The 23,812-nt window shown below is 48.0% G+C and overlaps 1 protein-coding gene across 2 annotated transcripts in view; it reads right to left on the bottom strand.

The window, feature by feature from the left end:
* Positions 1–21,771, bottom strand: part of Tekt5 (tektin 5) — a 40,494-nt gene extending 18,723 nt beyond the window's left edge. Inside the window, exons 1-5 of one of the 2 annotated variants that reach the window (XM_028778420.1) lie at positions 21,158–21,771; positions 13,159–13,242; positions 11,923–11,993; positions 6,695–6,838; positions 2,927–3,149 (exon numbers count right to left, since the gene is read on the bottom strand). In XM_028778420.1, the coding sequence (XP_028634253.1) occupies positions 2,927–3,149; positions 6,695–6,838; positions 11,923–11,993; positions 13,159–13,242; positions 21,158–21,724 (1,089 nt within the window). In that variant the 5' untranslated portion in view covers positions 21,725–21,771. The remainder of the gene's footprint in view (positions 1–2,926; positions 3,150–6,694; positions 6,839–11,922; positions 11,994–13,158; positions 13,243–21,157) is intronic. The other variant, XM_028778419.1, reaches the window with a different exon arrangement.
* Between the last annotated feature and the right edge of the window lie 2,041 nt (positions 21,772–23,812).

Raw genomic sequence — 23,812 nt, 5'->3', positions numbered from 1 at the left:
GAGGAGAGGGAGATAAGTAAAATAAAAATTTTAAATAGGGGGCTTTAGAGATGGCTCATGGGTTAAGTGCACTGGCTGCTCTTCCAGTGGTCATGAGTTCAATTCCCAGCAACCACGTGGTGGTTCACAACCATCTGTAATTGGATCCAATGCTCTCTTCACATAAAATAAATAAATAAATAAATAAATAAATAAATAAATCTAAAAAAAATTTAAATAGAAGGAAAATTGCCCAAGATTATAAGAGATCTGTACCCAAGCAGACAGGGTCAAATCCCACTCTGCACAGCAGAGCTGGAAGCAGTGGACGATGGCCTCTATTGTATCTTGCTTTGTAAAATAGTGTTTTGTCATAATTTTTGCAGTGACTTAGGGCAAATTAAAAAATCCTAAACTCTGATGTAAATTTAAAAGTCCCAAGTTCTGTAGCAACCCAAAGACAAGTGATTCTCAGAGGCCAGGAGGGAGGAGTTGCCTGTTGAACTAATTCCAGGGCACAGACAGAAGTTCAGGCTGCGAGCCAAACTTAGTCCACTGTCTGGCCTTGTGAATAAAGTTTGTTTGTTTGTTTGTGTGTTTGTTTGTGGGTTGGTTGGTTGGTTGGTTGGTTGGTTGGTTTTTCAAGATAGGGTTTCTCTGTGTTGACCTGGCTGTCCTGGAACTCACTCTGTAAACCAGGGCAGCCTCAAACTCAGAGATTAATCTGCCTCTGTCTCCCAAGTGCTGGAATCAAAGGTGTATGCCATAACTACACAGCATAAATAAAGTTTTATTAGAACACAGCCATGTTCATTTGTGTACAAGTTATCCATAGCTGCCTTCTTACGCACTCTCAGGATGGAGTAGCTGTGACAGCAACCATATGATCCACAGAGCTAAAGCTATTCGTTATTTGGCTCTTTACAGGAAAATTCTGTGACTGGAGGGTGGGGCTGTGCTAGCTCCGCCTTCTCTCTCTCTCCCTCTCCCTCTCCCTCTCCCCCTCCCCCTCCCTCTCCCTCTTCCCCTCCCCCTCCCCCTCCCCCTCCCTCTTCCTCTCCCTCTCCCTCCCCCCTCTGTGTGGGTGCTCGTGTGTGCGCGTGCATGCATGTGTATGTGCATGTGTATGTGTGTGGTGTATTTGCATGTGTGTACAGGCAGGTACAGAGGCCATGGAAGAACACTGGGTATCTTGCTCTCACTTTCCACCTCATCCCCTGGGACAGTCTTCCACTGAACCTGGCACTGGGGTGACAGTCAGAAGATCCTCCTGTGTCTGCCCCCCTCAGCACAGAGTTAAGCAAAGAGGGACTTGTATGCCTGGGATGTTCAGGGTGGGCTTTGATGATAAGTGATATTTGAAGCAAGAGTTAAAAGATATTTCAAGAGGTTGGCCACGAGGACACCTGGGGAAGACTGCCCATCAGAGGAGAGAATGTGCAAAGGTCCTGAGGCAGACAGTGAGCAGGTGTGTCAGGGGAAGAATGGGGGCATACGGGGGGGGGGGGCTGCAGTAGACAACAGCAGGGAATGAGTGCAGAGAGAACACGGGAGCCAGAATGTGGCAGGCCTTGGGGCTAGCATCCAGATTCAGTTTTCTTCCCACTGACACAGGGAGCCAATAAAGTCTTTAGAGCAGTAGAGAGCCTAGATCATTCCAGAGGGAGTATAACACCCTACAAGAATGGGACCCTTTTTGTAACATTCTGTTGAATTCAGCCACGTGCAAAGGCCAGAGATTGATGTCAGGTGTCCCCTCAATCACTCCCCACCCTAATTTTTGAGGCAGGGTCTTTCGCTGAACCCAGAGCTCAGCAATTTGGCTACACAGGCTAGCCAGTGACCCTGCAGATCCTCCTGTCTCTGCTTCCCTAGTATTGGGACTGCAGGCTCACACTGTAGAGTCTGTCTCTTTACATGGGTGCTGGAGACTGAATTCACATCTTCACTTGTAGGGCAAGTACTTTGCCAACTGAGCCCCCCCTCGGCTCTCTGTCTGGCTTTGCTGTAAACATCCCTGTCTGCCTGCTGTGCCCTTGGAGCCCCCTCTGACTCACTTCCTGCTGCTCCGCTTCTTACACTCTTGCAATTACGTTCAAGAAACTCATTTTGTCTGCACACCTGGGCAGATGTGAGTTCAGATGGGAGTGGGTGTATATTGCTCCAGCAACTTCCATCAAGGTCTGTCTGTCTGCAGCCCACTATACCACGGACAAAGAGGTATACAGCAAAAGGGCTGCTTTCACAGAGATTCAAGGCTAGTCCCCCAACTTCCCTATACCCTGCAAGAAGATCAACACCCTGAAGTCACTCTGTATAAATTCCACACCTACCACTGCTCTCAAACTGACTGTTAGCTGCATGTAGACAGACAACGTGTTTGGGAGGCCCCTCCCTTTATTCCTAGTGCCCAGCGTAGCTTCCAGTAGCTATAATGCAGTCTACATTTGTGATGAGCAGCGGAGATCAAGTCTATGTAGGAAGGATACCTCAGAGGTGTGAACTGACATGTTGTGCCCCAGTCACAGAGTAAATAGAAGGTGTGTTGTCTTTGAAGAAGAGGAGGTAGTGGGCAGAATTGGAGATTAACTCAGAAAGCATCCGTCCCTTTACAGGGGGTATTATGCCACAGAAGGCCTTTGAAAGCCTTTAGGTGCTGCTGTGGCAGACAGGATGTGCTGGAACCCTCAGGGACAGTGCTGTCCTGGTCACACTTAGCTACATGATCTTCAGGCAGAGAAGGAAGGGTGCCAGGAGCCACAGTAATGCCCTGGGCGTCATGTCTATGGCCAAAAACTCCATTTTCCATCATCAATGACCAAGGATGCCCTTGTCACCTGGGAAGCTCACAGCCCTCTCTTGGATTGGACAGGTTGCAGCCCACAAGAGAGATTGGACAGTTTCAGCACCTGAACGGACACAACACCTGGATATTCCACATGCTTACCTTAGCCAGCTGTGTCTGCAGTTTGTTCTTCACATCTGTCTCCTCAGAGATGCGAGCATTGAAGGCTAGGTTAGTGTTGGTGAACTGCCTCCACATCTGGTCTGACAAGGTCTCAAACAGGTGTTCTGCCTCCTCCCGCAGCCGGATGGAGTTGGCCCGCATGTTCTGAGCATGTCTAATGTTGTCATTGCTGAACTTGGCCCAGGTTTCAGGAATGGAGACCCTGAAAACATTCAAGGACAAGCAGAAGTCAGGTGGGGAGCTGAGGGAGTGGCTGACAAGTCTTCATTCAGGTGATCCTCAACCTTGGCATGTGGTTCTTCGATGTTCCTGGGTACCCAAGGGTAAACCTGACCTCCCCACTTTCTGTTTCAGGAGTTCCCAGCACAGGCCTGATGGCCACAAAAGGCCCTGTTGAGAACAGCTGGCCTAATCCATCCCTGTTTTTCAGGCACAAATGCAGTCAGTAGGGCTCAGTGATTTTCCAAAAGGCACTCAGGAGTGGATGGGAGAGGTGGTAGTCCTTCAAAGAGCTCCGCCTTCCCACCGCCAAAAAAAACATAACCAGGCTAAGAAGCCCAGAGTGGCTCAAGTGGCCTAACTCAGTGCCAAGCCTGTAGCTATGCACCTAACTAACCTGTTTACTCGACAAATAAGAGCTTTAGTTGGCGGGTGTTGTGTTTTGTTTGTTTGTTTGTTTGTTTGTCTGTTTTCGCATTATGGGAACAGAACCCAGAGCATCACACAGGCTAGGCAAGCACGGTGCTGCTGAAACACACACACACACGTGCACACACAGGCACACACACACACACATGCACACACAGGCACACACACACACACATGCACACACAGGCACACACACACACACATGCACACACAGGCACACACACACACACATGCACACACACGCACATACATACACACACATATACATACACACACACATGCTCACACACACGCACATACACAAACATACACACATACACACACGCACACACACATATGCACATACACAAACATACACACACACACACACACACATTTTGAAGGTCCACCATGGTCGTGCTTTATTCTAAGCTCCAGCAGTGGAGCTGTGAGTAAGAAAGACAGCAGCCGGGTCTTTCTTACTTACCCTGAGGCAACTCAAATCCAGAGGAGGAGAGCATAGTAAAGACAGCAACTGTTCACTGGGAAGGAATTTAAAAGCAGGTGATGGTGACACTAAATCAGGTCTGCATTTCAGCTGTTGAATTCAACTGAGATACGAAAACACCACATGGGAACTTCCAGAAATAAATAAGTTATACGTTTTTATTTTATCTACTTTAACACTTTATAATGGCATTACGTTTACTTACTTATAGTGTGAGTGCATGCATGTGGGGTCAGAGGACAGCCTGCAGAGTCCCCGCTTCCACAGTGTGGGTCCTGGGGATCAAACTCAGGTCATCAGTTGCTACCAGGAGTCTAGCCCCTTAAGCTATCTCGCTGGACCAATTCATAAGTTTTAAGTATCTTCCACTATGATATGTGATCATTTTGCTTATTAGGGTTATCGTTAACCTTTGTCTGAGCCAATCCTCGTAATAAGTTGGTATGACTGTATTGAAAAATCAGATGTTGTAGTGGTACACATCTGGAATCCTGAGGTGGAAGAACCAGGAGTTGTCTCAAAAAGACCAAAATCAAAAACCAAACAAAAACCTATAATACTGCAGTGTTTGGTCTCCCTACATTTTCAAGCACTGCCTGGGAGACCCTGTCTCAAACAAACAAACAAACAAACAAACAAACATTATGCTCAGACAATATGCGCTCACAAATGGTCCATTACCATTGTCAGCAGAGCTGATGCCATGCCCCTCCCTTCCCCTGGAGCAGGCAGCTGCGTGATCCCCAGAGACAATTTCCTGCTCCCTGGGGGAAGTCACCAAAGATGGCTTGTGCACCTCAGTAGCAAGCATGTACTTCCCCAGAGCCCAAGTCTTCTAAAGACAGAGGAGAGGGCAGGCTTCGAAGGAGAGGCAAGGAGTCACCAATGACAAAACACATAGACATGGTGTCCATTGTGGACCAAGCTCAGTTCTGCAGCTGCTGTGTGGGTTTAGCTCAGCCATTTCATCTCTCTGTGAACTGGTTTCATAAAATGGGGGATAATATAGTACCCATGGCAGGATGGAATTCCTATAACAGAACCAGACACACAGCAAGTACTTGTCAAGTGATTTTTAATTCATAAGATGTTGTGTGTCATGCTCTCAACACAGCAAATGTCACCATCACCACCTCCATCTCTGTCAGCACTAGCAGCACCGTGGTTATCTCCTCCGCCACCGTCATCATGACCATTGCCAACAACACGGCTCTTAACCCAGGCTGCTGAGAACTGCGCTGGGCATTGCAATCCAGTCACTGCCTCAAACCTGCAGAGTCCTGAGCTAGTACATTCAGGGAACAGTTAAGTGGCCACAAAAGGTAACCCTGAGAGTCTAGTCACTTGAGGGCTATAGCAGTCTCCTAGCAGAGACGGCTTGGTGCCAGGTTTAGAGAGGACCTTCACAGGTAGAGCGCCCCTTGGTCTCCCTGTGCAGGTGTGCGGCTGTGGCTTCAGGAGCAGAGCCTGAATCTCTGCCTCACTATTCCAAAGCTCTGCCTCACTATTCCAGGGCCTCAACTTTGTTGAAAAGGGGAGGGATTTTCCCAGACAGTAACACCAACCAGAAATCAGAGAAAGGCACCTTACTACTTGGCTAAAATCTAGAAGATGACTCTAGGCTTGATCCACAGAGCCTAGCCAGGGGCTTCTTCCCTTCCTCTCTTTCTTCTCTCTTCCTTCCCTCCCTCTATTCCACCTATTCCTTTATTCTTTCATTTCATAAATGCCTACTGTGTACCTATATAACAATAAATGCCTACTGTGTACCTATATAACATTAAATGCCTACTGTGTATCTGTATAACAATATATGCCTATTGTATATCTAGATAACATTAAATGCCTACTGTGTATCTATATAACAATAGCTGCCTACTGAATACCTATATAACAATAAATGTTACTGTGTATCTATATAACACCCTGTACAATTCTATCTGCTAGAGATGAAAAATAGACAGTGTGTATAGGCCAAAGATAGATCACGCGTGTGCCCGCCCACACACACTAGGCAAGCACTGAGTCTTAGTCCCAGTTCTCAAAACTCTACTCTCCCACAAATCACAGCACTGGTGGACAATGCTGCGTGGAATTACTGCTCCTACTGATGACAGCCATTATGTTTTATGCTTTGGTGTAACTGGCAATGAGGTTATTCCCAGCATACCCTGGCACTGTGGCAGTGGCCCCAAGATGCTCTGCTAAGTCAATCACATAATTTGGATCTTGGAGACAGAGGAACGAGGATGGAAAGATGGTGCTGTGGACATGTACCCAGTGCCTCCCAACCAAGGTCACCCAGGCGGGTGCAGAGCCAGGGCTGCAGGGTGAGCGCAGAGACTCCCAGGACAGAGATCAGTAGCTCCCACTGCTTGGCTTCTGATGGCTTCCAGAACCTTCCTCTACAGCCTTCTGCTTGGTTCTGGTGCTCCCCTACAGACAGACTTCTAGTGAACTTTCATCTTAACCTGCTAGTCAAACTGAGATCCCGCCCCTCGCAGCAGAAGATCCCATTCACAGGCTGCTTGACTGGCACACAATGCTCTTTATGCCTCTTGCCCTTTACTCCCGCTGGACCTTGCCAGAGACAAGGAGAGTTTGGTACTTACGTTCCGTCAAACTTCTCCACACCATGGAAGAAGCTAATGGAGTCAGACGTGTTTCTTAGGTTAAAACAACTCTCATCAATATACTGTGCCGAGCTCTTGTCCTCGATGTCCCGCTCCAGGGCATGTTGAGCATCCCGATTATCTCTGCAGGAGAAGCAATGTGTGGTCACCCTGCGTCCTCCCCCAACCGTCGTCATCGTGCAGCAGGGAGAAGCAAAGCCCAGGCTGCAAGCCCAGTCCTCAGCCTCCTGGGAAAGTGCTCTGTGCACACCCCAGGCTCCTCAGCTCTATCTCCACCTGGTGTCAACACCTCATACCCAGAGCCACTAGCCTTTGCTCCCGGACAAACTCACCTATTATCAGGAAAACAGAAATGAGCCAGGCCAACAACATGGCTCAGGAGGTTAAAGAGCTTGCTACTCAAGCTTGATGACTCGTGTAAGGAGAGAATTGACTCCTGAGAGCTGTCCTTTGGTCTCCAAATGATGTGAGAGTGTGTGCCTGCACACACACACACACACACACACACACACACACACACACACAATGCAAATTGGAAAAAAAAGAGGATGGGCCAGCATTTACTATAAAAGGCCAAGTAGTCAATATCTCAGGCTCTAAGTAACATAGCATCTCAGTGGCATTCACTCAACCAGTCACAGAGAATATGTAGGTGCATGGCATACTGCTCCCCCGCCCCCACACACACACATACCCCGGCAGTAAAGAGCACTCACCAGAGGATCTGAGTTCAGTTTCCAGCACCCACATATGTAACCTCAGTACCATGGGATGTGGCCTCTCCAGATATCAGGTATACATCTAGTATACATATGTACATGTAGGCAAACATTCATACACACAAAATAAAAATAAGGCTTTTTAAAAATCCTTGTATTGCTGGACAGAGATGGCACACACCTTTAATCCCAATACTTAGGAGGCAGAGGCAGGTGGATCTCTGAGTTCAAGGCCAGGCTGGTCTACAGAGTGAGTTCCAGGACAGCCAGAACTACACAGAGAAACCTGATCTAAGATCTTTTTTTTTTTTGGTTTTTTGAGACAGGGTTTCTCTGTGTAGCCCTGGCTGTCCTGGAACTCACTCTGTAGACCAGGCTGGCCTCGAACTCAGAAATCCGCCTGTCTCTGCCTCCCAAGTGTTGGGATTAAAGGCGTGCACCACCACTGCCCAGCCTGATCTAAAATCTTATTTTAAGCTCTCCACAAAAGAATCTAAGTCCCTATTTTATATTATCAAAAGAGATGTAAATCGTAATTTCCCTCAACAATTAATTGACAAAAGAGGAATAATTTTACAAAAAGTAGAGGAAGCTATTATTAATCGATATATTATATAGTCTGATTAGTTGTTGGCTGTTCTATAACAGTCCTTTGATAAAAGAGATTATTAATATAGATTTATATTTCTTTAAACCGTGTCTTCATGATTTCTGAGTGTGGAAGGAGCGGCTGCTGGCACTTCTGCCTTGATTTTACAAGAACTCTGAAAAACTGGCTTTAAAAACAAAAGAGGGGGAACGGTAACCCCCCAGAAAGAGTCTCCTGAAATACTCTCCATCATGCCTTGTTCACTTTTAACTCTCTAAAACTGAAAGCTCATGGCAAATCTGCTGCTGACTGCCTCTGGCAGTCACTGAGACCAATAAAACTATGCCACAGCTATGTGGAAGGACCCTCTTACCCTTAAAGGGAATGGCCCGGACCCAGTTCTCATATGGGGCCAAGGATTGATATGCCTGTTTGATACCACAGAAGGCACAGCTAAATTACCAAAAAGATTAATGAAATAAATAGATACCCCCACAAAGCCAGGCCCAACTATAGATAAGATGAATAACAATTTACATCGAGGGAAGAGAAATCTCCCTGAGAATTCCCTTCTTTTTCCTTTCCAGGTAAAAATGAATCACCTGTGATATCTGCTGTTAGAAGTTCTAATCCAGATGCTGGCCTCTGAACTTACACTACTCAGACCTTCGATGGGCCACTGACAAGAACATCAAACAGCTAGAGATTGACATCACTAATCTGAAGAAATCCCTCGTTTCCCTGTCTGAAGAGATCTCCAAAAATTGCAAAGGACTTTATTGGACTTGATTTACTCTTTTACAATAGAAAAGACTGTGTACAGCTCTTGACTGTGTACAGCCCTTAAAGAAGAATGTTGCCTTTACATAGCCAAGACAGGGATGGTTAAAGAGAGCATGAAAAAGGTCAGAGAAGGCCCTGAGAAAAGTCAGAGAGAGAAAGAGAAAGATGACAGCTGGTACAAGAATTGGTTTTCAACCTCTCCATGGTTGTCAACCCCACTTCCTTCCATCTTGGAACCATTAATTGGGTTATTTTTGCTTATTTATTTTGGTCCCTGGGCCTTAAATAGGCTGACTAACTTTGTGAAACAACAGATAGATAATTTGGTAGCAAAACCTATTCAGGTACATTATCATAAGTTAGCTATGGAGGACCACAAGACTCAAGATGAGGTTGTTACTCTATCCAGGGTGTTCCCAAAACCCATCTCCACCCAACCTAAAAGAGGGGACTTCTGCCCCTAGACCAAGCAGAGAGGGGCCACCCAGAACCCCCTCTGACTGGCGATCTGAATTCTTGCTTGGGCTGCGAGGCTAAGCACTGCAAGGGAATATAAATAAAAGTTAAAAATATCTCTCTGGGTTCCCTGAGGGACAAGCCTGACAGCATAGGGGTTGATGTCAAAAGTATCCCCTCTCCAGGAAAAAGACATCAGGATGGGTATGGCCCTCATGCCTCACTGGACAACAACAGGGGGACCGGAGCCATTACAAGGTCCCCTTCAAATACTGGAGGTCAGGCCTCTATCTCTGTCTTGGCAAGATTAGAATCACCACAGCCCTTCTATACTTAGAGAAGGGAGGAGATGTCAGGGGCAGCCCTGCTTATACACTGAAGGCCTAAAATCAGCCATAGGCCTAAAATCAGCAATAGTCCTGTCATACATGCATGCTAACACAAAGTCTTGGGTCTCTGTGGAAAAACATTGAAACAGATGGCTATAAGCTATTGTAAATGGGTAGCTTTTGTGGAAATTTACCAGCCCGGGTAGTCATAGACCTTGTAAATAGGCAGCCTTGGCAGACAATACCAACTTAGATAAGGACAAGTGAGTCATAGGCAGAGTCACAGTGACCTGTCCCCTGAACCCTCACCCAGCCGAGACCCTGTTCTGAAAGATATCTGTATTCTCCCTGAACACCCACGCTCCGGTGTCATCCCCTTCCCCATGTCCTGCCTTTCTGTGTTTATAACCCCTGTGTGAATTAGTAAAAATTACTATTTGATTTTAAAAAACAGGGTCAGGGAGTGGTGCCTAGAGTCAGAGACCGGGTGGGGCTGGGTGGGGTTGGAGACAGGTCGGGTGAAGAGGAGAGGAGGGGTGGGGCAGGGACTCTAGTTCAGACTCCTGGAATCAGAGCTAAGAAGCTTGGCCAAGGGAAGCCATCTTCACGTTTCTCAACGGATATCAAGTACCTGCTCCTTTATCATCTCCGTCTTTCAGTGACATCTAAACTCAGAATGAATGAATTCTGAAAGGGGAATTCAGAATCTGGTCTTTAAAGGAAAACAGTAACTCTTGGGTATCAATAGAAGTTTATTTCAGACCTAAATGTACCAAGTAGACAGTAATGCCTAGCTAGGACCTAGTGACTCTAGAAGTTTCTAACCTAAACCTCTTCCTGATTGTTTTTTGTTTGTTTGTTTGTTTGTTTGTTTGTTTTCCCCGTTGGTTGACGGTGAGTTTTTGTTAATAATAGGCAGGGTCTTGAAGCGGTAAGGCAATGACTTCACTTAATAAGGGTCAGCCAGACACCAGTTACCATAATGGCCTTCCCTTTAGCCCCTCCCCTCTCCTCCCTCCCTTTCCTCCCCCTCTCCCTTTGTCTCTCTCTCTCTTTCATCTTAATCTCAGCTCTTCCGGTTTCTCCATCTGAATCTTCTGTGTTTTCCTTTATCCTTTGTCTCTTCCCTTCTCCTCCTCTCCACTTCTCCTGTAGATATGGTTGCTATGTCTAATTACTCAGATGAAAGGAAATGGAAGTCCCCAGTGGTGATACTACCATAGGAATATCAAGGAATTCCTGTCGGGACACCCCACCAGGACCCACCCAGGAGCAACATTAGGTCAGGATAAAGAAATACGGTTGTGTCTTGGCTGATGAACTGGGCTATAATGAAAGCCAGAAGATAACTGGAAAATCCGAGTGCAGCGGGAGAGTGCAGAGAGCACAGCTCCGTGCTGGCGAGGCCTGGAGGAGGAGAGCCCTCTGTATCCTCTTTTTGGCATACTCTCACCCGGCTGTCAGCCCACCGGGAAGGGCCTAAGCTTTTTCTGTTCTTTGTGAATGCGTGTACCGTGAGAACACCTCGCTTGCTGGATGTAAGTCTCAGTCCTGGCCCAGAAAACCGTGAGCCAGGAGTCCTTACCCACGAGCACCAGAGCAGGTCAGCCTTGAAGCTCCCCAGCAAGCTAGATCTGAGCATTCCCACACTACAGACCACCCTGCTGGCCACATCAGGATGGGCAGCCCCGGCCGTGCCCTCTGAGACAAGAGCCAGCAAACAAGAAAAGCCAGCAGAGCAGCATGCCTGGATCTAGGAAAGATAACCACCAAGCTCCAGTGCCACGGAGAGAAGCCGTCTCCTGGGAGCCGAGGGGCCTAGGGGCTTAGCTAGGGGCCCCAAGCCCAGCAAAGCACAGACCTCCCTTTAATTACGCGAGGGGCCCACGGCTTGGCATGATACCAGTTTACATCATGATCTAAGAACAGAAGCTGGTGCCTTTTGAAGACTCCCTGCGCAAGCGTCCGTCAGCACCCTTCTGGAGATGTCCCAGTTCGTTGGCATATTGCCTAATAGCACTGAGTGCCGCCCTTCCCAAATTCAGACCTGGCCTGGGGTAGCCATAGCTAAGGTGGGCCTAGGGAGGCTGGTGCTTTCTGTCAGGGCCACCTGACAAGGATGAGCTAGCTCCAGAAAGCAGACAACATCCCTTGGTGGTCCCATCCACTGAGAGGAGCACTGGCAAATCAGGACACCCCACCACCCTTCCCACCCCACAGAGCTGGTGTTAAATATCTAACAGCACACCATGAATCTCAAGAGTTACCCAGAGACAAGTTTCCCAGAAGCCTGGGAACCCACTAACAATCCTGAAGGAGAAGGCTCCTTACCGAATCTGGAAATCAATTCGTTTAGCTAATTTTCTCATCTGATCTTGGCAACATTTTAGTAAATCTACTTCCTGAAATGAAGAAAAAAAAAGTCAGAAAAAGCTGATACAGGCGAAGTTCACAGGTCAGAGCCTTCCTGCAGGAACCCCACGTGGGAAACACCGGAGCGGGTTCCAGATCCACGGAAGCTAAGAGCGGATGGTGGAGGTCTCAAACTCAGCATCCTCCTGCCTCAGCCTCCCTAGAGCTGGGATTGTAGGCATGTGCTGTCATACCTAGGTTTCTTATTTTTTTCTTCTCTTCCCCTTTTCTGCCTCCTTCCCCCTCTCTTCCCTCCTTCCCTTCCTTGTTTCTTCCTCCCACCCTCCTCTCTCTCTCTCCTCTCCCTTTCCTCTCCCCTCTCTCTCTCTTCTCCTTTCTCTCTCTTTGAATTGAATTCAGAGCCTAATATGAGCTAGGCAGGCAATTTTACCACTGAGCTATGTCCCACCCCCTCTTTTTATTTTGAAACAGAAGCTCACTAATTTGCCCAGACTAGCCTTGAACTCATTTTATAGCCCATGCAGGCCTTGGCTTAGTGATTTCCCGGCCTCAACCCCCTGTGTAGCTGGTATTACAAGCACGGAGCACTATATTTGGCTTTTTTTATGTACTTAAAAATTAAAATAAAATTTGGCAACCACCTATTGTGCAAAGTGATCAGAGACTATTTTATTATTAAATTAAACCATACACCTGTGGCGGTTTACAGTGTGCAGTATATTCTCAATAAACACCGTCTTTAGGATCAGGAGCAGTGTTTGCCTAGCATACATAAAGCCTTTGGTTGGATTCCCAGCACTGTATAAACTGGGTGTCATAGTGTATGTCTGTAATCCCAGTGCTCAGAAGGTAGAGGCAGGAAGATCAGGGGTTCAAGGTCATCTTCAGCTACATAGTAAATTTGAGGATAGCCTGGGCTACATGAGACCCTGCATAAATGAACAAAAACAAATACATGAGCTTTTACTATAATTCATGGTGCCATTCCTATGGTCCATTTTGAAAATAACAAGATTGAGATAAAATAATCCCATTCTATTTTGGTCTCTCCTCACTCCTACATGAGGACTTCGGGGCTCTACTCATGTCCTCTGAGCCCTAACTCTATGAGGCATCCTATCTGCTCCAGACAGGCCTCTCAGAACATTCTGATCAGCCAGCTGTCCTCTCTCCCACTTCCAGGTGGTACCTTACCCGGATAAGGTTTTTCTCCACGTTGTCATGGACCAGATCAATGCCGATCCTTTTCTCCCGGTTGTACAGACACTCCAGGGCCACCTATTGGAAAAATAGGAAAGCAGGTATCCTATGGAGGCCTGGGTAGACCCTGAGTGTAAGTGACATACAACTATTCCTCATGGGCTCTGTTCTATGAGAAACCTGGTATTCCATGGGCCTTGTCACTGTGCTTTTGTGCCAGGGGCACTGACAGCCCCTGTATGCAAGTCAGGACAAGGACATGTCCCAGGAATCAGAATAATTGGGAGGAAACCCATGATGGAAACATCACCTTGAAATCACCTTGATAGGGCTTAGAAACACCTAGAAACCAGGGTCCCATGCCTTTGATCCTAATACTCAGAAGACAGGAGCAGGTAGATTTCTATGAGTTTCTGGGCAGCCATACATATTGTATTCCAGAATAGTCAGAGCTACATAGTGAGCCTCGTCTACAAATAAAAGAGAAAGAAACAAAGAAAAATGGGCATATGGATAGATGATAGACAGATAGATGGAAGATAGAAGATACATAGATGCTAGATCAACCTAAGAGATCACCAAAGCACACCTCTGAATGTGTCCATGAAGATGATTCCAGAGGTGATCAGCTTAGGAGGACTTCGGACCTCATCAGTGGATTAAGGTCAGAGGTTAGGTCCAGGGGGAGGAAGTATGTCACAGGAGTATATCTCACAGGCCCTGGTCTCTTCCTGTGTTTTCTCTTTGCTTATCTTCCAGGAAATGAACAGATTCTGTCATGCAGTCCCTCTGTCATGATATTTGAGCCAATCAATTCTGGACAAAACACTCTGACACTGTGAGCTGTCATCAACAAGTATTGATCACAGGGTCACACCCCTCCTACACTCTCCTAAGCTTTCCCAAACTATGATCAGAATAAAGCCAAGCTCTGCTGCCACTTCAGATGTGATGTGTCAGTGGCTATCCTATTTCTAGGGTTCAAACTCTGGCTCAGCCAGTTCTTACTGTGTGCACTTGGACACACTGGATAACCTCTCAGACCCTGTGTCTTCATGTATATGTGGCCTTAGGATTGGTGCATTATCAGATTTGTTAGCAGACCATGTCCACCACCAAGTGTCAAACCCTCATGCAGAACTCTGTCCATGAAGGAGCATCTTCACTGTCAGCTCCATTTTCTGAGTTGGGGGTCTCAGACTGAATAAAAAGGAGGGAACAAGCTGAGAACCAGCATCCATCTCTCTCTGCTTCCTGACTGTGGACACAGTGTGACCAGATGTCTTGCCACCCTCAAAATACACCCTATCCCTCAGCTACTCTTCCAAGGAATTTTCTCATGCCATGAAAAAAGTAATTTGCCAGTGGTCCCTGTTGGGGTTTCCATGACAATGCTCGCTCTGCACTACCAGCTCATATATTTGCATGCTTACTCCCCAAGTGATGAACTGTTTAGGAAAGATTAGGAGGTGTGGCCTTGTTGGAGGGGGTGTGGCCGTGTTGGAGGGGTGTGGCCTTGTTGGAGGGGGTGTGGCCTTGTTGGAGGGGTGTGGCCTTGTTGGAGGGATGTGGCCTTGTTGGAGAGGTGTGGCCTTGTTGCAGAGTCACTGGGGGTGGGCTTCAAAAGCCCACACACCAGGCTGACTCACTCTGCTGCCTGAAGATCAGGGTGTAAAGCTTTCAGCTTCTGCTCTAGCTGACACTGTGCCTGTTTGCTTCCCACCATGATGATCATGGCTTAACCCTCTAAAACTGTAAGCAAGCTCCCAACTAAACTCCTCTGTAAGAGTTGCCTTGGTCATGGTGTCTCTACACAACAGGAGAACAGTAAGACAGTACCTAGGACTGTCTGTATACATCTTTCTTTGGTACTGTTCAAGTAGAAGGCAAGCTCCAGAAAGGGGCAGGACCCTGTGAGATCATGACAGCATTGCCACAGTCCCTGGCCTTCATTCCAGCTGTCTTGGGGACCCAAGCACAAGAGAAGGCAGGAGAATGAGGTGGATGTTCTCACAGGGATGAGAAACTGATTATCCACCAGCCTGTCTATGACATCATAAAGGCCAACAGGCTTAAGAAGTGAGCAGAAGGTTCCTGAAACCCAGGAGCAACTTAAAGAGGGATCCAGTGACTTGTTGCCCAGGAGCTTTGGAGGCCCTCCTCTGAGGTCTGCTTGGCTGCGGTGAGGGAGCGAAGCCCAGTGAGTGCACAGACAGCCCTGCCACAATGCACCCTGCATTTCAAAGAGCAAAGAGAACATACCTAAAGAAATTCAAGATAGTTCAGTGGGCAAAGACATTTACTGCCAAGCCTAATGACCAGAGTTTGATCCCTAGGACCCACATGCCAGGAGAGAAGCAACATTTGCAAGTTGTCCTTTGACCTCCACATACATATCACGGGGCACACGAATGTGTAAATATATACACAAAAAGTACAATACAAAATAAATTTTAATAAAGGATGCAATAAAAATAAGTGTACTCAGTGGGTGGTCAGGGAAGAAAAGACAGGTGGTGACTAGTTACAGGATATTTGAACTGGTTTCTAGTTAGGGTGTGGCTCAGCCCTTAGCACACACCTCAGTCCCTCTGGCTGGAATACAGACATGGCCTTACCTTTAATCCCGAACAATGAAGGTAAAGATAGTTTGTAGAAGGAAGCACCAACGTTTAAAAGTGATGTCTAATTGAGTGGCAAAAAAAGCGACAAATCAGAGAAAGATTAGACAGACTAGGGTCTGCCCACCTCTCAGCAGAAGCGAGAGGAAAGGGAAGCTTCTTAGGGAGAGACAGGAAGTACAGGAGGAGAGAGCACAGCACAGGAACCGTAGAGAATGTACAGAGCAGAGCAGTAGAGTTGAGAGGAGTAGAGCAGCACAGAGGGAGGAGGAGGCAGTGTGATCCGGAGAGTTATACAGAGACAGACTGAAGAGAGAACAAGCTAGACACAGGGAAAGACAGAACGAGCAAGAGAATGAGAAGGAGCCAGAAGATTAGAAAGATTGCTGGAGTCAGTTTGAGGCCAAGTAGAGTGATTCAGAGGCTGAGAGAAAAGCCAGATTGAATCAGTCACCTGGGAGAAGAGTTTGGGCAAGAACAGCCGAGTTAAACCAGCCAACTAGAGTTCAGAAAGAACCAGAAAGGGTGAGCTTACTCAGCCGCAAGCTTCAGAGGCTGAAATCATTTGAGGCCTAGATTAGCAGAAAGAGGTAGCAAACCTCAGAGATGACAACGACATCAGGCAAATAAAAGTCATTTTTCTTGTGACAAGAAACATGAGACAGAGAGGGAAAGACAGAGGGAATGATGAAGTTCCTGCAGTGCAAGGCCCTGAGGTGAGAGAAGCAAGAACACCACGGGGACTGGAGTGCAGAGACGTGGTCAGAAGCTTAGTGCTGGCTATGGAGGAAGGGAATTCAGGAGTTAAAATGGGTCTGGGGATATAGCTGCAGAGTACACGCCTCGAAGTTCCCGTAAACCTAGTGTGCTGGTGGATGTTTATAATCCCAGCACTTGTGAGGTGAAGGCCGGAGAAGCAAGAGCTTAAGGTCACCCTGGGCTACACAGTGACTCTGAGGCCAGCCTAGGCTACATGAAACAGCATCCTACAACACAACCCCCCAAAAGATGTTAAATTTAAGGAAGTCGTCTAGGAACCAGAGGGAGAAGGATGCATTCTAGTTTGATATTTGAAACCACTCCTTCCTTTGGCTGCTGAGGCTGACGATCCTGGGCGGGATCATCATTCCGGTTGCTGAGAAGCATCTGGACTGTGGTGGCCAGGAGAAAGGGAAGCCCAAGTCACCTGTGCACAGGCAGAGGGCTTCCAGACAAGCTGAAGGAATAAAAAGAGGGGGAGCGCGAGCAAGATTTCCTATGATGCTGTGCCTCCATCCAAGCCAGGGGTGTGGGGGTGGGGCAGAGCTCTCCCCCAGATAGATGTGGGAGTTCCAGAGAGATAGGACCCTATGAGATGACTGTCCCGTCAATGTCCCAGCTCTGGTGTAGATACCGTCAGGTGCATCAGGCCTCCTCAGGCAGCTGACCCCAGCTGAGGTCCCTGTACGCTCCTGTGAGACCCAGAACTAATTCCCACAGCAGGAGGCACACACAGCCACCTTCCTCTCCGGCATCCAGCTTCTCTACTCAATAACCAAAACCTTCTCTAGGGTGTGAGAGAAAAACATTCTCTTACTGAGACTCCTCTGCAGCCAGGAGGCTCCTGTAAGCTCTGGCAAATAGGCTAAAGGAAAAAATAGAATTCTGGAGATACAACAATTGTCTGCTAGTATGAGCTAGAGTTGACAGTTTGACCATGTCCTAGCCTCACTCCCTGCCTCAAATGAGAATATCAAATGCTCTCCAAAAGCAGGAGCTTGTCATTTGAAATAGAATCCCTCCTTTTAGCATTAGGACAAGAGCCACCTGCTGTGGGTGACAGAGAGGGAGAGAGAGGAGGGGAAAGTGGGGAGGGAGGGAAGGGCAGGGGCTGGTCTCAGACACAGAGTTGGGTCTGCATTTGTCCCCGGAATCCTCACCTTGACAGAAACAGCAGTCTGGTTAAGCTACGGCTGCTGAACATCCATTTACATGCAACCCAGAGACATCTTCACATGAAAAGCTAGGAGCCTGGGATGCCAAGGAAGTGTCAGCAATGTCCACATGAAGATGGTTATTCACTTACTCAACAGTGTCTACTTGATTCCTGTAGCCACTAAGGAAAGCAAGATGGAGGTACACACGCACACACATGTACATATGTACACACGCACACACATGCACATATATATACACACATGCATGTACATACACACACACACATGCACATATATATATACACATGCATGTACATAATACATACACACGTGTATACACACATGCACTCATGTGCGCACACACACACGTGCATGCACACACACCAAAAAAAAAACACTGAAAATGGAGCTAACATGTGACCCGCTATGCCACACTTAGTATGTTCTTGAAGAACTAAGTTAGCATCCCATAGAAATACCTGCGTCTCTGTGGTTATAGTTGCATTATTTACAACAGCTAAGAAATGGACCCAGTCTAGATAAAGAAAATGTGGTATATTCCATGGTGGGATTTATTCAGCCTAAAGAAAAACACAATTATGACACCTGTAGGAAGTTAATGGAACTGGAAATCATGCTAAGTGAGGTGAGTGAGACTCGGAGAGACAAGCAGATGTTCTCTGCTCTGTGCTAGGTCTGCAGCTGTGTGTGTGTGTGCACTTGTGTGTGTGTGTGTATGTGCATGCATGTGTGTGTGCCTATGATCTGTATTTTTATGTATTTCTACGTGCTGAGACTTGAGCTAAGATGTCAAAGAGCAATGTCGTGTTTGAGAGCAAAGCCGATTGGGGAGGACCATCAGGGAGAGAAGGGAGCCTGGGGGTGACGAGGCATGGGGGAGGTGCAAGAGGACTGCTGTAGCCGATTGGGGAGGACCATCAGGGAGAGAAGGGAGCCTGGGGGTGACGAGGCATGGGGAGGTGCAAGAGGACTGCTGTAGCCAATTGGGGAGGACTATCAGGGAGAGAAGGGAGCCTGGGGGCAACGAGGCATGGAGAAGGTGCAAGAGGACTGCTGTAGCCGATTGGGGAGGACTATCAGGGAGAGAAGGGAGCCTGGGGGTGACGAGGCATGGGGGAGGTGCAAGAGGACTGCTGTAGCCGATTGGGGAGGACCATCAGGAAGAGAAGGGAGCCTGGGGGCAACGAGGCATGGGGGAGGTGCAAGAGGACTGCTGTAGCCGATTGGGGAGGATCATCAGGTAGAGAAGGGAGCCTGATGGGGCGGCGAGGCATGGGGGAGGTGCAAGAGGACTGAAGTAGCCGATTGGGGAGGACTATCAGGGAGAGAAGGGAGCCTGATGGGGGCAATGAGGCATGGGGGAAGTGCAAGAGGACTGCTGTAGCCAATTGGGGAGGATCATCAGGGAGAGAAGGGAGCCTGATGGGGGCAATGAGGCATGGGGGAGGTGCAAGAGGACTGCTGTGGTGGTGTAGGGTTTGGAAGTGTGTCCTTGTTGGAGGAAGTCTGTCACTAAGGGTGAGCTTTGAGGTTTCAAAAGCCTACACCAGGCCCAGTGTCCACTCTCTCTGTCTGCAGACCAGGGTGCAAAGCTCTCAGCTACTGCTCCAGTGCTATGCCTGTCTGCTTCTCCCATGATCATCATGGACCCTCTAACTGTAAGCAAGCCCCAAATAAGAGTCTCTAACCGCAGTGTCTCTTCACAGCAATAGAACATTAAGTAACTAAGATAACCAGGGATCTTACACAGGTGTGTGTCTTAGGGTTTCCCTTGCTGTGAAGACACATGACTAAGGCCACTTTTATAAAGGAAAACATTTCATTGGGGCTGGCTTACAGTTTCATAGGTTAGTCCATTATCAGCATGGCAGCATCCAGACAGACATGGTGCTGAGAGTGCTACGTCTTCATTGAAAAGAAGCCAGGAGCATACTGCCTTCCAGGCAGCTAGGAGGCGGGTCCCAAAGCCCACCCCCACAGTGACACACTTCCTCCAACAAGGTCACACCTCCTAATAGTGCTACTCCCAAACCACCGCAATATTTGTGTGCATACACACACACATACAAGTGCTGGGTACCACACTCCACTTTAGACTGGGAGTATATCCAAAGCATTGGCTGGACAGTCATCAATCAGTACAGACACAGGACGGTAAGGACACAGACACCAGAACAAACAGCAGGCAGAGACCACTCTTGACCCATAGAGGAAGGGGAGGCAGTGTAGTCAAGAGGTTGCTGTGCAAGCCAGAGGAGCTGAGTTCCGATCAGCCAAGCATGGAAGCACATACTCTAATCTCAGTGCAGGGGAGGCAAAGACAGGGACTCCCAGAGGACAGTCAGTGAGAGACTATCTCAGAAAATAAACTGGAGAATAATTGAAGAAGACACCTCTTGTCGTCTCCATGTGTTGTACACACAACTAAATATATACATGTACACAAATAGACACACAAAGTCAGTTGTGGTGTCTGTTAGAAGATGTATCTCCAGTGTCCTAATGACCACAGCATGTGTGCACACACTTGCATAAGCAGGTACAGATGTGTCTTGATGGGACCTTTATGTGATGACTGATATTAGCTGTCAATTTGATTGCCTCTGAGATCAACTGAGAGGCTCTGGGAAGGTGTGTGAGAATATTTCCTGAAGAGGGGGAACCCTCCCCAATCATGGGCAGCAGCCACACACGAAAAGGGTTGGAAGGAAATCAGTGCAGGAAAATTTTGCCTGCCTCCCTTCATTCCTTGCCAGTGAGACCATCTACTCTCTTGCAGCTGCTGTTGCTGCTCTCCTTCAAAACTCAGCTTCTTCAGCCTTCCAACATGGACCAGAGGCCTTCAACTCTTCAGGTCCCCCCTGAGCCTCCATCACCCAGAGACTCAGACTATTGCACTGAGCAGCTGCAGGGTTCTCAGCCCCTTCAGAAGGCCATTGTTTCACTACCTAGTATGAATTGTGTACACCAATCCAATAAATCTCCCTGTGGCTCTGCTCCACTGGGGAACCCTGACTAGCACATCTAAGGAGAAAAGAACTGATCCAATCTGAAAACTCGCGTTTGATTGAGGCTATCCTGAGTTGACTGAGATAATTATTATTTTAAAATTTATTTATTTTTGTGTGTATGAGTATTTTGCTTGCTTCCACGTCTGTATTCCACGAGCATGCCCTAAGAGGCTAGAAGAGTGTTTCCGAGCCTGTGGAACTAGAGTTCCAGGCGGGTGTGAGCTGCCATGTGGGTGCTAGCAGCCCGAACCCAGGTCCTCTGCAAGAACAACTGCTCTTAGCCCTGAGCTATCTCTCCAGGATCCACTCATTTTCACCTTAAAAATCTGATCGTGAAAGACAACGCAATTCAATCCACCTGCAAGGTGCCTGCCACCTTGACTCAGTAACAGCGGGAGCAGCGGTGTCTCCTTCCCTCACTCACCTGCAGGGGGCAGTTCACCTCCTCAGCGGCGCACTCCAAGCGCCTCTTGAGGGTGTCCATACTGCTGTTCTCCGTCAGAAGCCTATCCAGTTCATAGCACAACTCGGACTTCCAGAAGCCAATGTCGGATAGCCTCTGCCCCAGGTTCCGGGAGGTTCCCTCCTGCATCTGGTGTATCAGCTGGTCCTTATCCTGCATGATCCGCAGGGAGTCGCCTGTCAGTCGGCTGGCCCAGAGCCGCGAGGCCTCCGCACCCCTGAGCTGCAGATCATTGGAGCGGTCCCAGTCCCGTGGGGTGTAGCGACAGAAGAGCGCGGAGCGGAGCGAGGGCAGGATGGTGGGCGGCCGCCGGCCGCCTGCACATTCCTCGGGGCATGTCTGGGCAGTGGCGATCTTGTAGAAGACGCTGGGTCTCCACGCGTTCAGGTAGCGGTATCCGGGCAGGTGAAAGGGTTGATAGCACTCCTGTACCACAGTGTCCTGCCCAGCAGGGGGCAGCGCCTGCAAGCCACAGCCTCTCTTGGGGCCACAGTAACTCGCTGTCTGAGTGGTTCCAAGAAACTCCATCTTTCCCCATCAGCCCCACGCGGGCAAAACTTTGCCCAAGGGGCCAGGGCATCCCAGGAGCTAGGAGCCGCGGGGCCTCTGTGACTCAGTGCTGGTGTCATAAAGCGCGGGCTAGGGTCTTTGTGCAAGTCCTGGTTCTCCAGGTGGTTGAAGCCCCTATGATCCAAATAAAACGCAGTCAACAAAGAGAAGTGTGTTTAGGGCCTGAAGAGATGGTTTGATGGCTAAGAGCATATAGTGTCCTTCCAAAGGAGCTGAATTCCTAGCAACCACGTCACAACCACCTGTAAGTCTAGCTCAAGGAGACCTAATCCTCTGTCCTCTACAGGAACCCACAAACACAAACAAACACAAATACACAGAATCAAAAAGAAAAAAGGCTTTTTGTTTTGTTTTGGTGTTTTGTTTTGTTGAGACAGAGTTTCTCTACGTTGTCCTGGCTGTCCTGGAGTCACTCTGTAGACCACCAGGCTGGCCTCGAATTCTCAGAAATCCTCTGCCTCAGCCGTCTAAGTACTGAGGTTAAAGAGGTTAAAGAGGTTAAAGGCTTGTACCACCACTTCTAGCAGTTTTTTTTGTTTGTTTGTTTGTTTTTTGGTTTTTTGGTCAATATTTTTAACTGAGTGTTTTTCTTTTTCTTTCTTTCTTTCTTTCTTTCCTTTCTTTCTTTCTTTCTTTTTGTTTTTGTTTTTCGTTTTTTTGGTTTTTTGTTTTTCGAGACAGGGGTTCTCTGTGTAGTCCTGGCTGTCCTGGAACTCACTCTGTAGACCAGGCTGGCCTCAATCTCAGAAATTTGCCTGCCTCTGCCTCCCAAGTTCTGGGATTAAAGGTGTGCACCACCACTGCCCTGAGTGGAGTTTTTCAAAGCCACAGGTTTGAGGTTGAAAGAAACGGCTGATGTCTGTCATTCTAGAACAACAATTAGAGTGTAATCAGTCTGGGGAGGGGAGCAAATCTAATATGGTCCACACCTCTCTCCCTGTGGGATCACCTGGGTCAACATTTGCTGTCTTTGTTTCTTTATTCTCAAGATAACATCCAAAAGGCTGGCTCAGTCGTGCCTGCATTTCCCCGCTTGGGAGATGGAGTCAGGAAAGTGGGGGCTAAGAAGGCCATCCTCTGCTATCTGTGTTTTTGTTTTGTTTTGAGACAAGGCTCCAGGTACCCAGGCTGGCCTCAAACTTGATATGTGGCTGAGAAGAACCTTGATTCTCCTTTTTGACTCTCCTAAATGTTGAGATTACAGGCTTCTGCCACTGCACAGTTTGTGCTGAAGTTTAAAGCCCAGGGCTTCATCGCATGCTAGGCAAGCATTCTACCAGCTATATCCCAAGCCCTTGGCTCATGAGTTTGAGGATATCCTGGGCTACATGTGACTGAGTAAACATCAACTATTTTAAAATGGCCCATACATTGCCCAGAGTTGTGCTCAGCAGGAGTGTACACACCAGCAGGAAAAGTGTGGTGGTACAGGACTGAGCGTGAGCAGTTAGATCTCGAAGCCTGAATGTGGAGTGACTGTGATGAAGAACCGTGACACTCTGGGCAGGTCAAACGGGCCAACAAAGACAAGTTTCACAACTTACAGTTTTGACTGGAACAACAAGTGGGAGAAGGTGAGAGGCTGGGGATGGAATGGGCTGATCGCAGAGCTCTGCATGGTGGTCTGAATAGCTTTGGCTCCCACAGACTCATGTGTTTAAATGCGTGGCCCACAGGGAGTGACACTAATGGGAGATGTGGCCTTGTTAGAATAGGCGTGGCCCTAGTGGAGGAAATGTGTCGGTGCGGGGGTGGGCTTTGAGGTCTCCTAGTGCTCAAGCTCCTCCCAGTGAGGAGACAGTCTCTCCTGGTTGCCTTCAGATCAAGATTCTTGGTTCCTTCTCCAGCAGGAAGTCGGCCTGCACACTGACATGCTTCCTGCCATGACGATAATGGACTGAACCTCTGAAACTGTAAGCTAGCCCCAACTAAATGTTGTCCCAAGCCTTGCTTTGGTCAATGATGTCTCTTCACGGCAATGGAAACCCAAACTAAGACACTCTGCATCTCTGATTGTGGAGGAGGTTGTACAAGCTATTCATATTT

The sequence above is a fragment of the Grammomys surdaster genome, unplaced genomic scaffold, assembly GCF_004785775.1.
Source record: "Grammomys surdaster isolate TR1022 unplaced genomic scaffold, NIH_TR_1.0 334, whole genome shotgun sequence".
NCBI lineage: Eukaryota > Metazoa > Chordata > Mammalia > Rodentia > Muridae > Grammomys > Grammomys surdaster.
This window is presented reverse-complemented; position numbering and strand designations above follow the sequence as displayed.